At 51.4% G+C, this 17,230-nt stretch overlaps 1 protein-coding gene and 1 pseudogene across 1 annotated transcript in view; one reads left to right on the plus strand and one right to left on the minus strand.

The window, feature by feature from the left end:
* Positions 1–17,230, minus strand: part of Itga11 (integrin subunit alpha 11) — a 131,733-nt gene that overhangs the window by 25,750 nt on the left and 88,753 nt on the right. Inside the window, exons 11-17 of the mRNA XM_045160360.1 lie at positions 12,415–12,559; positions 11,218–11,366; positions 7,021–7,161; positions 5,716–5,928; positions 4,652–4,782; positions 1,216–1,382; positions 100–242 (exon numbers count right to left, since the gene is read on the minus strand). Of these exons, the coding sequence (XP_045016295.1) occupies positions 100–242; positions 1,216–1,382; positions 4,652–4,782; positions 5,716–5,928; positions 7,021–7,161; positions 11,218–11,366; positions 12,415–12,559 (1,089 nt within the window). The remainder of the gene's footprint in view (positions 1–99; positions 243–1,215; positions 1,383–4,651; positions 4,783–5,715; positions 5,929–7,020; positions 7,162–11,217; positions 11,367–12,414; positions 12,560–17,230) is intronic.
* LOC105944326 lies at positions 14,291–15,172 on the plus strand (annotated as a pseudogene).

The following is a 17,230-nucleotide window of genomic DNA, read 5'->3' on the forward strand; positions in this document are numbered from 1 at the left end:
GCAGCCACTGGGCTCCCTACCTCCTGGGGCAGATGCCCCTCAACTCTGTCCCCTTCCTGTTGGGCCTTTTGGGTCCTGCGGATGGGCCCCCACGCTCACCAGGACATGGAAGCTGATCCGCTGGCAATGCTCTTGGCCCGAGGTGAGCAGGACAGCCCTGTTGGTGAACTGGTCCCCACCTTCATCCAGGTGAGCCCGCGGCATGTAGCGCCTCTCGTCCATGGTGGCATTATACCTGATGCCTGGAGGAGCGGATGGGGCAAGACCAAGCTGGGACCTCATTCCCACCCATGACTGTCCTCCTGTCTAAGTGTTGGGAGACGGGCTTCCTCCCCAGGCTGGCTAGCGTCAGCTCTCCCACGCTGAGCTAGAAACAGTCTGGTGGTCCAGTGAGCAAAGGACGTAACGAGAAGAGGAGAGATGAGGGAGAAGAGGAGAGGGGAAGGGAAAGGAAGGAGAAAACAGAAATGTGCTGACCAAACATGCCTGCTAGCCTTCCCTTCACTGTCCTGCCCCACACCATGGCTCTGCAGCCCTGGGTGGCATGTAGGAGGTGCTTCAGGAGGCTCCTCTCATGCCAGCGAAAGGCCCAGTCCCTTCTGCCCCTCCCGTAGCTCTCTGGCTGCTCTGCCTTGGCTCGCTTCCTGCTGAAGATGGAACTTCAAAGAGAAGGGCACAGTCACTAGAGCATCCTTGGCTCATCTGGCCCTGTGTCTTTCCCCTGGTAGGAACACAACCCCGGGGGCAGGGTCTCCATGTCCTACAGCCTGCAGCTGTCTCCTCCAGGGCTGCCTGACCCAGGGCTGCAGCGAATGGGTGCTGGGTTCCCAGCCCTGGGTGGGAGGAAGTGGTCCCGCTCAGGCCCACGTGGCGGTGTGCCTGACACGTGGGTCCCAGCTCCCTTCTGCGTCTGCGCTGACTTACGGTTCCCATTCCTATCTGCTGCCTGCTTTTAGCCCCATGTTCAGACCAGATCCTGACATTTTTCTTCTTCTCCTGGCCTCTTCAGTCTTGGACAGCTTCACCCAGTGCCACCCTTCCCCTGGCCACCCTGGCAGGAGTCCCTTGCAGTGAGAGCATTGGAGGTACCCAGCAGGCTTTAAGGTGGCTTTACTTATGATCTGGTTCTCAGGAAAGCCTTGGCCATGAGCCAGAACTATGGCAACGCCCACAGAGAGACTGGAGTTGGGGTGAGGGTCCCAGGGTCTGGCTTACCGACAGTTGCCGTTTGGAAATAGGGTGCCAGGAAGAGGGGCACGAAGCAGAGGAAGGCGGCCAGGCAGGTGGCTTCCCTGCCATTGCGCATGCAGTCCTTGTGGAAGATGTTGATCTTGGATGGCTCAAAGCGGAGGCTGGCATTGATCCGAACCACAGGCCGGGACCTGGAGAAGACCCAGTGAGCTGGGGGGAGGGCTGGTACCCAGGGGCAGAGGCAAGAGACCCGGCCGGAGTGGAGTCTGCAAAACCAAAGCTGGAGGGCAGGAAAGGATGGGTAGGGCAGAAAGCTTGGGTTCTGGATGCCACAGGATTAGCCAAGGACACGGGCTGGGGACTCAGCAGCCCCAGGGTCCGGAATAGACTTTAGAATTATCCAGATCTTAAAAAAAGAAATCCCATGTCTGGGGTTGGGGATGTAGCTCAGTAGAGGGCTTGCATGCACCAAGTCCCATCCCCACACCCCATAAACAGGGTACGGAGGTACCTGCCTCTAATCCCAGCACCAGGGGAAGTATGCTTGTGTTTCTGTAAAATTATATTCAGAAAAGAAATACTGGGGGAACTATATCCAAATGCTCACAATATTACTGTGAAGGTGGTAGAAAGTGGAGGAATCTTGTTTTTTTTTTTTTGTTGTTGTTGTTTTACTGTTTAAAAAAATACTGACAAATTTGAGGCATCTTTTTAAGTGTTTTTTCAATTACAGATTTTCTTAGTTTTAGATTTTCTTTTAAGTCATTGCAAATGACTTAAATGATGAAACATCTCCCATTTCATATATTTCGCTTTATTCATTCATTCATTCATTCATTCAGGTCTCACTCTAGCTCAGGCTGACCTGGGACTTACTCTGGAGTCCCAAGTTGGCCTTGAACTCACAGCAGTCCTCCTACTTCTGTCTCCCAAATTCTGGGATTAAAGGTGAGCATCACCACACTTGGCTAGTTGTTTCAGAGTGTGCGTGCACACACACGTATGCGCATGCTGTGCCTGCCTGTGTGCATACGTGTTCCTATGTGTGTGAGTGCACGCGTGTGTGTGTGTGTGTGTATGCGAGTGTGGAGGTCAGAGGATGATGTTGGGTGTGCTTCTCAGTTGCTCTCCACCATACTTAAAAAATATTTTATTTATTTATTTTGAGAGAGAGAATGAGAATGGGTGTAGCAGGGTCTCTAGCCACTGTAAAGAAACTCCAGACTAAGGCACCACCTTGTGCATCTGGCTTATGTGGGCACTGGGGAAATTGAACTTGGGTCCTTAGGCTTCGCAGGCAAACACCTTAACCACTGAGCCATCTCTGCCACGCTCTGCCATGCATTTTGAGGCAGCGTCTCTCTCTGAACCCAGAGCTCACCAATTTGGCCAGGTTGGCGCGTCAGTGAGCCCTGGAGATTCTCCCGTCTCCTCTCCCCAGCGCTTGTCTTGCAGTGTGTGCTGCTGTACCTGGAGGTGGCATTTTATGTGGGTGCTGGGGGTCCAAACTCAGGTCCTCAAACTTGTGCAACAAGCCCTTTACCCACTGACTCATCTCCTCAGCCTCTGGCATCTAATTTGTTTTTGATTAAAAATTACCTTTTTCAGAGAGCAAGAGAGAAAGAGGCAGAGAAAGACAGAGAGAGACACAGACAGAGAGACAGAGAAAGAATGGGCGCGCCAGGGCCTCCAGCCACTGCAAATGAACTCCAGACACATGCGCCCCCTTGTGCATCTATCTGGCTTACGTGGGTCTTGGGGAATCGAACTGAGGTTCTTTGGCTTTGCAGGCAAACGCCTTAACTGCTAAGCCATCTCTCCAGCCCTATTTATTTTTATTTTTAAAGTACCACATATTATTCAGATTTTACAAAGGAGTGTGCAAAGGGGAAGGCTGAGAGGTGAGGGGAAAACAAAGTGGGGAGAAGAGAAGTACACCACGTGGACACCAAAAGCTCATGTGGGCCACGTATAGCCCAGGAGTTCATGCGACCAGATAGGGATCTGGGGAAAAAAGTGCGGAAAGAAAAGAGAAGAGAAAGCTCAAGAAGCTCCTGCAATGTGGAGAGCTGGAGGGGATAAAGAGCCCATATGGAGAGTAAGGGCTGAGGGGGGCCCTTCCTGCTGGGCCTGGGCTGGGGCCTAGCATATATTTTTTAAAAGCTTAAATTGAGCTGGAAAGATGGCTTAGCGGTTAAGGCACTTGCCTGTGAAGCCTAAGGGCCCAGAGTCATTGCTCCAATGCTCACGTAATCCAGATGTACCAGGTGACGAGACATGTGTCTAGAGTTTCGTTTACAGTGGCTGGAGGCCCTGGCGCGCCCATGCTCAATCTCTCTCTCTCTATCTGCCTCTCTGTCTCTCTCTGAAATAAATAATTAAGATATAAACAATTTTAAAAAAGCTTAAGTTAATGTCCTTTTGAATTTAAAATTAGTAATCTATGGAAAAATATAAGACGTTGAAGTGGAATCCTGACAAAAGGAACTGAGGTCCAAGAGGGTGGAGGAAGACTATCCTGTATCCCATCCACATTCTTCCACACTGGAGATGGGGGAGGAGCCTCCTAGAGGGGACAGATATACCCAATGCTTCCCTTCAGGTAGCTTGGGAAGCGGAGGTAGAAGGCGTGTCCCAGGAGCCAGAGCTTTTTGGAGAAATCCTAAGGGGAGATTTTGCACTTGAAAGTGGTCTAAAGGTTCCAACACAAGGTGGTGTGACACAATACAAAGGCAATTTACAGGCAGGGCAGATGGCTCAGCGGCTAAGGCACTTGCCTGCAAAGCTTGCACCAAGGTTCAATTCCCCAGGACCCCCATAAAGCCAGATGCACAAGGTGGCACATGCATCTGGAGTTTGTTTGCAGCAGCTAGAGGCCCTGGCCTACCCATTCTCTGACTTTCTCTTCTTGCAAATAAATAAATAACAATTTGTCACTAGGATGGGAGCAAGGTTCATTTAACCAACAATGGTAAAAGACAAGGAACAGGGCTGGAGAGATGGCTTAGAGGTTAATGCGTTTGCCTGCAAAGCCAAAGGATCCCGGTTTGATTCCTCAGGACCCATGTAAGCCAGATGCACAAGGAGGGGGTGTGCATGCAGCTGGAGTTCATTTACAGTGGCTGGATGCCCTGGCGTGCCCATCCTCTCTCTCTCCCTCTCAAATAAATAAATTAAATTAAAAAGAGCCGGGTGTGGTGGCGCACGCCTTTAATCCTGGCACTCGGGAGGCAGAGGTAGGAGGATCATGAGTTCGAGGCCACCCTGAGACTACATAGTGAATTCCAGGTCAGTCTGGGCTAGAGTGAGACCCTGCCTCAAAAAAACAAAAAACAAAAAACAAACAACAAAAAAAGAATTTCTAAAAAGACAAGGAGCCAAGATTTGAAGAAGATTTTTGTAACTCTGCTGTGACCCTCAGGAGAGGCACGAGTGAGTGAGGAAGAGTAGGGAAACCAACCACAAGATCACCGCGTGGCCAAGGGCGCCCACTGCCAGGTCCACGAGTCCATCATCATTGAGGTCCAGCTGCCCGTGGATGCTGCAGCCAAAGTGCTGGAGGCCGGAAGTCAGCTCTGACGCTGAGATTCTCTGTAAGAAGAGAGGAGGGTTCACACTGCGAACCCAGAGCAGCAGGCTTCCCCAGCCACAGGCACTTTGACACGGCATATTTTAATTCATTTATTTATGAGAAAGGGAGAGAGAGAGAGAGAGAGAGAGAGAGAGAGGGAGAGGGAGAGAGAGAAGAGAATGGGCATGCTAGGGCCTCTAGCTGCTGCAAATGAACTCCAGACACCTGTGCCACCTTGTGCATCTGGCTTACATGGGTATTGGGGAATTAAACTTGGGTCCTTAGGCTTCCCAGGCAAGCAACTTAACTGCTGAGCATCTTCTCCAGCCCAGCCCCTCACATTTTCACCTTTAAAGTCACTGTTTGGCTAAAAATATTATGTCTTGGGCTGAAGAGATGCGTTAGCGGTTAAACGCTTGCCTGTGAAGCCTAAGGACCCCGGTTCGAGGCTCGGTTCCCCGGGTCCCACGTGAGCCAGATGCACAAGGGGGCGCACGCATCTGGAGTTCATTGGCAGTGGCTGGAGGCCCTGGCGCGCCCATTCTCTCTCTCTCTTTCTGTCGCTCTCAAATAAATACATAAAAATAAACAAAAAAGCTTAAAACATTGTCTTAAAAGATTCCTCTTGGGGCTGGGAAGATGGCCCAGTGGTTAAAGGCATTTGTTGGCAAAGCCTGCTGTCGTGGGTTCAATTCCCAGCCACCCACGTAAGTCGGATGCAAAAAGTGGAGCAAGCATCTGGTGTTCGCTCGCAGCAGCAAGAGGCCCTACCCTGCACACTCATATGCACACACACAATACAGTGCACTCATGTTAGCACTTTCACTTGAGACAAGCACACCTAGAAGACACGCATCCTTCCTGCAGGAGGACTCAAGCATGGGCGCCCACGGGAGCTGCTTGCCCCACCCCCCACCAGCCTTCTGCTCCTCCCGTTCCCCGCAGAGCCCCACCTGCTTCGGAGTCTTCAGGATGCTGTTACGGAAGCCGTGGAAGATGTAGATGACCCCTCCGTGGCTGTCCTCCAGAGGGGCCCCCACCACCACGTCATTGTACGAATCTTGGTTGAGGTCTCGAACAGAGGCGATGCACGCCCCAAACCGGGCATTCTGGTAGCTGTGGGAATCCTTCAGCGTGCCGTTATAAACAAATCGGTTCTGCAAGCCCTAGGCCAAGGGATGAGACAGTTAGGGTGACTGGACCCCGAACATGAAAAGCAGGAATGTCTTTGGACCTATCCTTATAGTCTCCACTCTGCTAGAGGTCAGAGAGGAATCTGGCCTCTCCTTATCTCTTGACTGAAGGAGTTGCCTAGACCTGGTCTCCCATGAATAACTTGAACCCCTCTTTGGGAGGGAGGTCCCTTTTCCTAGAATTTAAATCTGATTCTGGCATTGTGGTTGGTTAACCTCAGTCCCAGAACTTGGCGTCATGGCTGGCTTCTTCTTGAGCCAGTCCCTAGCCCAGGCCAATCAGCTGTCATTCTGCCTCATCTGAAGCCCACCACAATATGGTTACAAATAGACCTTTATGAGAGGGGGTGCGTGAGAGACGAGCTCTCTTGGCTGCCTTCTGAATTTCCAGGTTCTAGCAAGCCTTCCGGCGGAGACAAAGGGAGACCCTCCCCTCTCCACTTCCACATGGGTTGGCTATCGACCCCCTCCTACCCTCTACATGATAGGAGTTCTGTACACTTTTTTTTTTGTTTGTTTTTTTGAGGCAAGGTCTCACTCTAGCTCAGGCTGACCTGGAACTCACTATGTAGTCTCAGGGTGGCCTCGAACTCATGGCGATCCACTACCTGTGCCTCCCAAGTGCTGGGATGAAAGGCGTGCGCCACCACGCCCGGCCTTACACTTTTCTTCTCTTAATCTAATAAAGTCTCTCTAACCCTTGCCTTCTGGTCTATGGATTTTAATTCTTTTAATTCAAAAGACAAGATTCCGGGGTACCCTGAATTTACTGGTGCACTGGCATATTGGTGTATTGGCAAGGAACCCCAAAATTCCCATTTCAGGGAGACACTCAGGGGGCTTGATATTGGCCCTCAGGGTCATGACTCCCTCTGCCCGAGCCATGGCATCTGCTGTCCACTGTTTCCCAGAATGCCCTCCTGGTGACAAGAGGGTCTCCTGTTCCCCCTCGCTGACTCTGGCAGGTGCTACCAACTCCTCTAGGAGCCTGGGGTTCCCTCAAAGGTTACCCAAGTCAAAGCAGGAAGGACCCCAGCGGCTGGAAGCTGGCCCGCGCGGCGGTACCTGTCTGAGGCTGTACATGTACACCTTGCCCCGCTCGCGGCCCTCGCTGAAGTACATGGGGGCGCCCACCAGCAGGATGTCCGTCAGCCCGTCGTCGTCGATGTCCACCGAGGTGATCTCACTCCCAAAGTAGGAACCTATCTGCGGCACAGATAGCGGGGCTGGGTGACAGCCCTCACCTGGCTGACCCACGCCTGCTGCCCGGCTGCAAACCAGGGCTTGTCCTTTGACCTGGAATGTCTGCGAGCCCCGTGGGTCATCCCTTCCCACGCCCCCCCCCTTACTTTCTTCTCCCATGGGCACAGTTACCTGGTTTCATGGTTTCCTTGTCCCTTTCTTTTGGTTGCTCACCCTCCCACCCTTTATTTGCACTATTTAGTTTTTCTCCTAGCCGTTCATTCTACTGAGCAGTGACAGATTATAATAATAAAAAAAAAAGACAAATGCTAAAAAAAAAAAAAAAGTATAAAGGAGAGCTGGGCGTGGTGGCTCCTGCCTTTAATTCCAGCATCTGGGAGGCAGAGGTAGGAGGATTGATGTGAGTTCGAGTCCAGCCTGAGACTACAGAGGGAGTTCCAGGTCAGCCTGGGCCAGATTGAAACTCTAACTCAAGATGGATGTTACACTGCATTTTGTTCTTCTCTTCCCTACTAAGTTATGTTGCCAATTTATACGTGTCTGTAAATATGTTTTGCATGTATATGTGTGTGTGTGCTCACGTGCGTGTGGGAGAGCGTATGGATGGTGGGTGGGCGTGTGTGTGTGTGCACACGCGTAAATGTTGTGGACAGAAATTGACACTGGGTGTCTTCTTTGTACACCTTATGTACCGAGGCAAGGTCTCAGTGGCACCCAGGGTTTGCTGAAGACCACTTTACATCTGGAGGCGGCAGAGGAGGGCGCGCTGGGGTTTCCTGTGTCAGCGTGCCTGGGAACTCTCCTGCTTCTGCCTCCCAACCACTGGGATTACAGGTGGCCTGTCCCATCCCACTCTGCATTTACGTGGGTGCTGGGGTGGGGTGGTCTGAACTCAGGTCCTCACATGTGTGGTAAGCATTTTATCCATTGAGCCACATCCCTAACCTTGTAAATACTTTTTATTTTTTAATTTTATTTTAGAGAGCAAGGAGAGATAGAGAATTAGCATGGCAGGGCCTCAGCCAGTGAAATTGAACTCCAGATGCTTGCGCCACCTAGCGGGCATGTGCGACCTTGCGCTTGCCTCGCCTCTGTGTGTCTGGTTAACTTAGGGTCTGGACAGTAGAACGTGGGTCCTTAGGCTTCGCACGCAAGTGCCTTCACTGTTAAGCCATGTCTCCAGCCCTACATTTTTGTTTTCACAAATTGGGGAGCGTACCCCATTTGTAGTCTGTGTTCCTGATTTTTAAATATAACAATGCGTCATGAGCCTCTTCTCTACCACTGGTGATTCCAGGTTAGGTATTCATTCTGATGTGTTTCATCAAGTCACTGTGGATGGCCACCTTCTTCATTGATGTCTGGAAGCTATCTCTGCTCCTCCAGTCCTTGGGTGTCACGCTTCCCACAGGGGTGAGGGCAACACCCCCTTTCCCCTTTCATCAGAAGCCGGAGGCTCCCAGGTCTCGCTTGCAGCTCTATTAGCATGTCCCAACAAAATGTTTCTTCTTTTGGTTTTCCGAGGTATGGTCTCTCTCTAGCCCAGGCTGACCTGGAATTCACTGTGTAGTCTCAGGGTGGCCTCGAACTCACGGTGACCCTCCCACCTCTGAGTGCTGGGATTAAAGGCGTGCGCCACCATGCCCAGAGAAAATATGCATTTTGTTGTTGTTGTTTTTCTAGGTAGGGTCTCACTCTAGCTGTGGAATTCACTCTGTAGCCCCAGGCTGGCCTCAAATTTAGAGCATCCTCCTACCTCACCTTCCCAAGCGCTGAGACTAAAGGTGTGCACCAGCATACCCGGGTCATTTGGGATAGTCTGAACGCTTCAGAATGACTTCATAGGACTCCCTTCCCAGCCTCTGCCTTTCCTCCCCTGGCTCCCAACACTGGACCCCTCTCCCACCATCTGTCATTGCCCCCACATGCCACTCCGCAGTAACTCCTGTTCCCTAAAGGCCCTGCTGCTTCTCAGCTTCTCTGGTCCCAGCTGAGGCCCCACTTCCTTGTAGAGGCTCTTCCTGCCTCCCTGCCTGTCTCTCCTCCCTTCCCCGACCTCCTGTCCTCCAACTTGGGACGGTTCCCTCCATGGGGGCTTTATGACAAGTGATCCCCGAGGTTAGAACATGCTGGACAAGCCGGGCATAGTGGCGCACGCCTTTGATCCCAGCACTCAGGAGGCAGAGGAAGGAGGATTGCCGTGAGTTCGAGGCCACCCTGAGACTACATAGTGAATTCCAGGTCTGCCTGAGCTAGAGTAAACCTCTACCTCAAAGAAAACAAAACAAAACAAAACAAAACAAAACAAAAACAACAACAACAAAGAACATGCTGGACAAACGCTCTACCTCTGAGCTGTATTCCCAGCCTGGTGGTCTCATTTTATGGGGAAGGACGAGACACTCAGAGAATCGTAGTTACTTGGCCAGAGTCAGAAGGTGAAGGGTTCCCCACTGGGCCTGTCTGACTCAGGAAGCCCCAGAAGTCTCTTTCTACCACCACAGGCACAGGGTCGTTTTCAGACGTCTATTCTCAAACCTTAAAAGCTTTAAGGAGGAGGATAAAAATACAGAGAAAAAGAACATGCTGAGCCTTGGGTGAGGACGAGAGATGTGTCTACATAAGGCAATTACGAGGCAGACATACAGGAGGAGGGGAGAGAAAATTCGTATCAATCCGTGGCCTCAGCTATGTGGGTCACAGGGACTTGGAATCTATTTATTTCAGCTGCCTTCAACGCTGCGGTTTGTCGTTGGGATGTTGAAGGCGGAACTGGGTGGGAAAGATGTCATAAATTCATCAGGAAATTCCTTCCAGCTCTCCGGGTCTAGCCTTTCTCGTTCCCAGAGGAGCCAGTCCTGGGTGGAGCAGTCTCTGGAGATTCCCAGTCTGCACTTAAGGGGTGTGTCTGGAAGGAGTGGCGGGAGGCTGGGGTTCTGCAGTGAGGGATTTAACTTGACCAGGGAGGAACATGGCCTCATGGTGACAGGCCAAGCAAGGAGTGCAGAAGCTGCAGGCTGGGGCTGTTCTAGGCTCGGGAGCACTGACGGAGAGCTGGGGAGAGCGCGGTGGAGCCTAGACAGCCTCAGCTTGGGCCCAGAGTGCCGTGGAAACTACCAGGCAGGAAATACCAAGGCCTGGTTTGGGGGCTGTTGGGAGGGGGAGGGCTGGCAGGTGGTGGCATCATGTAAGAGTGCTGCTCCTGAGGTCTGGGTTCTCTTTTTTTAAAAAAATATTTTGGGCTGGGGAGATGGCTTAGTGGTTAAGGTGCTTGCCTGTGAAGCCTAAGGACCCAGGTTCGATTCTCCAGGTCTCCACGTAAGCCAATGCGCAAGGTGGCGCATGTATCTGGAGTTTGTTTGCAGTGGTTAGGGGCCCTGGTGTGCCCATTCTCTCTCCCTCTCTATCTCAAATAAAAATAAAATAATTAAAAAAATTTTTTTTTTGTTTTATTTCTTTATTTGAGAGTTTGAGGAGTGTGACTGACTCTTCGGGAGCCCTGGAGACCAGCAGAAGCCCAGGCCAGACAGCTAGACCCAGACCCTACCTGTGGCCTGTCTTCCAGCACACGGCAGGGAGGCGCTGCCCGAGACGAGAGGTTCATGATATGCAAGTGAGAATGTCCCCGAGGATCTCCCTGTCACAGGGAGCCAGGCCTGGCTTCGTGGGAAAGGGACAACATGGGCTCCATGGTTGTTTCAAGGCAGTAAGAAACCACTTCTGGAGCTGGGCATGGTGGCGCACGCCTTTCATCCCAGCACTCGGGAGGCAGAGGTAGGGGAATCATTGTGAGTTCAAGGCCACCCTGAGACTACATAGTGAATTCCAGGTCAGCCTGGGCTAGAGTGAGACCCTAAATCGACCCCCCCACCCCCAAATAAAAGGAAGAAACCACTTCTGCAGACACATTCAACCACAGTGAGGATGTGAACCCAGTCCTCTACCTGGGGAGGACACTTGTAGGTGTAGAACCTTCCTGTTGAGAGGGCCTTCTGGTCAACCTGGGACTGACTCCACCCCTCACCCCTGGCCCGCCCACCACTGCCTGCTCAGCATTACCTGCTCGCCCCGCAGAGCCTGGTGGATGGTGAGGCTTCGGTTGTTGTGCATGGTGAACAGGATGACTTTGCCCGTGTGGTTGAACCTGGGGGCTCCGGCCACATACACTCGCCCCTGCCTGGAGGACATGACCGACGTCACCGTGTACCCTGCCGCAGGAGGAAACAGGCTGGTCTCTCTCTGGTGCTGGGTGCTCAGCCAGGCACGAGGAAGGGCAGCGACTTCTGCCTCACTTGTGCATGTTGGAGTAATAAAAGGGGGCTGAGCAGGCCAAATGAGCCAACGGGTGCAAGAGTGGCACATCTATCATGGTGGACCAGAGGCCTGCTCCATGGGAGGGAATACATCCCTGATACTGAAAACCTAAAACAGGGGTAGTCATGAGCCCTAGGGGTGTAACGTCTGCTGATGTCTGGGTAAGTGTATATACTATGCTTATCAAACTGCCCAGTAAGTTCTTCTCTTAATATTCATACCCTTATATTAATGCTACTCTCATTTTGGGTAGAGAAGCTTGTCTTTTCAGATGGAAGTGACCTTGGAATGACTCAGAAGGTATCATGGTGCTGGAAAGAAGTGACTGGAGTACTGAATAATATCTCGATCACATCTTCCAAGGCTCAGGGTCTAATGCGGAAGAGGTGGCGGAAAGAATGTAAGAGCCAAAGGAAGGGTAGGACTCCTTACAACGTGCTCCCCCCAGACACAAAATGGCCTGGACATCCATGACCTCACAGTGCCTGACACTACCTACCCAAGACCATCATAAGAGGAGGAAAAGATCATGACATCAAGATAAAAGAGAGACTGATTGAGATGGGGAGGGGGTATGATGAAGAATGGAATTTCAAAGGGGAAAGTGGGGGGAGGGAGAGTATTACCATGGGATATTTTTTTATAATCATGGAAAATGTTAATAAAAATTGAGAAGACAAGGTGGGGGCTGAGTTCGTAGCTCAGTGGCAGAGCATATGCTTGGCACATACACAAGGCTCCGGGTTTGGCCCGCGGTACTACAAAGCCAAGAGGACTACTGAATGAAAGGAATGGTGAGCACTGACTTGACTGTCATAGGAGCCAGCCACAGGCCCTGTACCCGGGCCTGGAACCGTTGGCCCAGGCCAGGTGCTGATTCAGGCGCCCTCACTTCGGGACCCTCCTGGGCCTCTGTCACCATCCACCCTGCTGCGGCCTCACCCAGGTAAGCGCCATGGTTCTTGAGCTCCTCGGGAAACTCCTTGAGGTAGGACTCTCGGTGAGGAATCACCTTGCCCGCGCTCGTTTCCTTCAGCACGGCCCCGTTCCAGTCATAAGCTCCCACAGCTCCGAGCAGAATCCCGTCCTGGCAGCAGAGAGGGATAAAGCCTCAGACCCTGCTTCCCAGGGACTTCTCACTGGTTTTGTTTCTCTTTTTATTTATTTGAGAGAGTGAGAGAGAGGCAGATAGGTAGATAGATGAGAGAGAGAGAGAGAGAGAGAGAGAGGGAGAGAATGGGCATGCTAGGGCCTCCAGCTGCTGCAAACGAACTCCAGGTGCGTGCGCCACCTTGCGCATCTGGCTTACGTGGGTCCTGGGGAATCAAACTCAGGGTATCAGGCTTTGCAAGCAAGTGTCTTTAACCACTGAGCCATCTCTTCAGCCCCCCCTTTTTTTTGGCTTTTCGAGGTACAGTCTCAGTGTGGCTCAGGCTGACCTGGAATTTGCTATGTAGTCTCAGGGTGGCCTCAAACTTACGGCCGTCCTCCTACCTCTACCTCCCAAGTGCTGGGGTTAAAGGTGTGAACCACCATGTCTGGCATTTTTTTTTTTTTTTTTTTTTTGCATTTACATGCGTGTGTGGTGTACCTGTGTGTAGGCATGGTTGTGTAAGCATGGGCACATGTGGGTGATTATTGGCGCCTATGCACCTGTATGTTCATGTGGAGGCCAGAAGTCAGTGCCAGGCATCTGCTTCCATTGCACGCCACTTTATTTTTTGAGACAGAATCTCTTACTGAACCTGGAGCTCACCAACTCAGCTAGACTAGCTAGCCAACAAGTGCCTGGGATCCCCGTCTCCACCTTTCTAGCACTGGGATTAAAGTGTGTAATCATGACCAGATTTATTTTTTATATTTATTTATTTGACAGAGAAAGACAGAGAGGGCACATTGGCCTCCAGCCACTGCAAACAAACTCCAGGCAGAGGCGCCCCTTGTGCAACTGGCTAACGTGTGTCCTGGGGAATAGAACCTAGGTCCTTTGGCTTTGCAGGCAAATTCCTTAACCACTAAGCCATCCCTCCAGCCCCATGCCCAGATTTTTATGTGGGGTCTGGAGATCTAAACTCAGGTTCTCAGGCTTGAGTGGCAAGCACTTTACCAACTGAGCCATCTCCTTAGTTCACCTTAATTTTCTTTTATTAAAAAAAAGGATGTTTGGGGCTGGAGTGATGGCTCACATCCCTTGCTCCATTCTTCATAGTGTACATTCTCCGGAGGAGACTGCTTGTTCATGATCTGCACTTGACCAATCAGCAGCTGAGATTCAGAGGGAGGGGCGGGGGCTTGCCCAGGGTCACCCAGCACCCAGAGACGGGGCTGGGTCTTCTGGAGGAGGGTAGGTAGGGCAGATGAGAAAAGATGCTAGATGTTTTCCAAATCTTCACATGGATCCTATTTCTAGTTTCCCACCTGAGGGTCTCTGGGAGGAGGGCTTGTCTTTCTTTCTGTCTACTTGTCAAGTCCGGGGTCATGAATATAGACCATGTTTCTTGGCTTCTGCAGAGGCCTTGGAAGAGGCGCTTGTGGCTTTGCAGACAGGCGGGAGCTCTGCATGGTCTAAAGAAGGGCTGGCTACACCCAGCTGCCTGGATCCTGTTGGCAAGGCCACCCTGACTCGCTTGTGTGGAGTTTTAGAACTCCATTGGGATCAGGACGTTTGGATTCACAAGCACAGGGCCAAGGGTAGTGCCTATCTCTCATCTCTGCCACCATAACCGGCATCGTGGGAGCAGTGGGAGGTCTTTCTCCATAGTGAGTGGGTTGGGCGCAGGGAGAGCCTTACTGAGGATAGGGACATTATGAGGTTGGCATGCAAAGGCAATGTGAGGCCTGTAGAAGATGGCACTGTGAGAACCTGGGCTATTTTCCAAGTGAAATAGGTGGTCTTAAGCAAGCATGGTTATGCCAGCACTGGGGGCTCAGAAGTGTATAAACGCATGAAATTTGAAGGAGGAGCACACAGCGTGCCCAGGATGCCGAAGGCAGGGGAGCAGGGCTACATGCACAGCGGCACCATGGCCGTGGCCATAGTACCTCAACCTACTGAGATTCACCTGGTGACTAACCCTAAAGACACGGAGAGCAAATGGGGCTGGGGGCCAGCTTGTCAGCCCCACCGACAGCGCAGTCTGCACAGTGCCTCCCCCGACGGGCGTTATGTCTGAGTGCCAACGAGAGAGGTCGCAACTGACAGACAAAGAGGTGGCTGTGAAAACGTTACGTGTGAAACTATACAGCATGAGTCTGGAGGAAGAAACGAGTAAAAGATCCAACTCTAGAAAAAGTAAGAACAGGGCTGGGGAGATGGCTTAGTGGTTAAGTGCTTGCCTGTGAAGCCTAAGGACCCCGGTTCGAGGCTCGGTTCCCCAGGACCCACGTTAGCCAGATGCACAAGGGGGCGCACGTGTCTGGAGTTCGTTTGCAGTGGCTGGAGGCCCTGGTGCGCCCATTCTCTCTCTCTATCTGCCTCTTTCTCTCTCTGTCTGTCGCTGTCAAATAAAAATAAACAAAAAATATTAAAAAGAAAAAGAACATACAATTTTCCACAGAACCGGGTCACAGAATCAACAAATCACTATATGATCTTGAAACCTTCATGCAAGGTGACTGTCTTCTGGATGAACGTACACAGTCACTGAAGGACTATGCTGACTCTAAGTCTTTAGTAGAAGTTAGTTCCAGAAAAGACTGACGTGTTCGTAACCTTTCTCTCTACATGCTGGGGACATGCTGCACCACATCACATTGGGTGTATGGATCCACCAGTGTTCTCTTGAACATAAGTTACCACAGCTGCAAGCAACATGCTTACTCGAGACCCATTACTGATGGAGATACCGGTGCACTAGCAAAACACACCATAGAATCATTAAAAAAAGGAATTAGCATTAGTTAGAAGAATTAGCATCCTTCATCCCCAGCACAGCGCTTGGCCAACGTATCCTTGGTACTTGGTAGTTCATTAATCACCCACAAAGACCTCCAGGGCATGTGGGGTAAGTAAAATCCCGTCTCCCCTGTAAAGGCGCCACTGCCATTGTGATGAGAACTGTTCTGATGGAGAAGACAGGCTATTCTGAGGGTCCTTGGTGGGAGTTGAATGCACTGTGAGGTTAGGAAGGAATTCTCAGAAAACCCTACTTGATTTCTCCATGAGTCTCAAAAATAACACTTCAGTTCCAAGCCTCAAGATTCATTCCCATGGATCGTTCTCAGCTGTTTCCCTAAGACTGAAGTCCAGAGAGGTGAAACAATGCCTCGGAGCCTACACAGCCAGATAGTCATGAAGTTAGGGTACAGATGCCAGCTATTATTTTTTTTTTTAACCTTCTAGCTCTTGTTGGGTTTCGATTGGCAAGACTGGGTGCCCGGAGGAGAGAGACAGGGATGAGCTGTCTGTAGGTGCGGGGGGAGACCTCCCCCCAACAGGGAACCACATCCTCCTCCCCTCACAGATACAAGGGGACGGTCTTTATGGTTTGCCCAAACCGACGGGCGGGAGAGTCCACTTTGAAGAACCAGGGACCGACTCCTCCACTTGTCCATCATTGGTCGGCTACTCTCATCTCTGGTAGAATCAGACATGTGAAGCTAGTTCAAGAGCAAATTCTTGGGAAAGACTTCAACCACTGAGAACCTTAGATAAAATAGCCAGGAAGCCTTGTTGTCTAGCTTATGCCTCAGGGGACTGGAAGGCGGGGCGTCCGGGCGGGGGGGGGGGGGGGTGTGACCACAGGAAGCCCCAAGAATGATCGAGGTCTGTTTCCAACCTGAGCTGGGTTGGTCCTGTCTGCTTTATCGTATGGAGGACAAAAGGGACGGCACCCACTGGTCACAGAAACAGCCATCTTGTCCCGTGTTAGGGAGGGGTTATGATTTTGGGGGTAGACAAGGTGCACCCTATAAAGCTGCTTCCTCCTGAACACTGTGAGTGGTTAGGATAGATTTACAGACCCCAGAGCACCAGGGTTAAAGTGGAGCTCCCCCCACCGAGCCCAGGGTAGGAGGAGGTCTGGCACCAATGGGTGGCAACTCTCTATCTTCTCCTTCTTCCCTCAAGGTCCCGGTTCTAGATTCTTGAGTCCACTCCCTCCCCCCTTTAAAAATATTTTATTTATTTATTTATTTATTTCCCCCCAGTGGTCTAGGGGTCTTTCTTCTAACTGAACAGCCCCAGGGGAGCTTTGGGCTCCCTTAGCCTATCTTTGGGAGGTAGCTGATGCAGGTCCTTTGTGGTCACTTCTGGACAGAGAACCCTGGCTTGCTCAGAACATGGACTCACTGGGGTTTGGGACACACTCAGGGCTAAGCTGACAGGCTGGATCACTGCCCCCGGGTCCGTAGTAGCCTGGCGCTACCCTTACGCCCACAGCAGTGTGGCTGACCCTGAGAACTGAGGCACTGGGCTCCCAAGGCAGGCTGGCTGTGGCTAATCAAGATGGCACTGTTGGCCTGGCACTGGAAGACCTTGTGATCTAAAATAGAAACCCGATGGCTGGTCACAGTGCCAGACAGCCCACTATGACACAATTTCTTGGGATTTGAAAAAGTTATTTGTTGTTTTATTTTATAATACTAGAGTCTCAGATTCAGATGTAATCACCGACTCTTTAAATATCTGCTCAGATGAAAATTTGCAGTCAGGGATATGATCCCTGTGATTGGGGAAATGGACCAACTGTGGGGTGTATGTGGAAGCTGCACAGGGCAGTCATGACCTTGACCGACCGTCCGAATGGACAAGCTAGGT

This window comes from Jaculus jaculus, chromosome 10 (genome assembly GCF_020740685.1).
Source record: "Jaculus jaculus isolate mJacJac1 chromosome 10, mJacJac1.mat.Y.cur, whole genome shotgun sequence".
NCBI lineage: Eukaryota > Metazoa > Chordata > Mammalia > Rodentia > Dipodidae > Jaculus > Jaculus jaculus.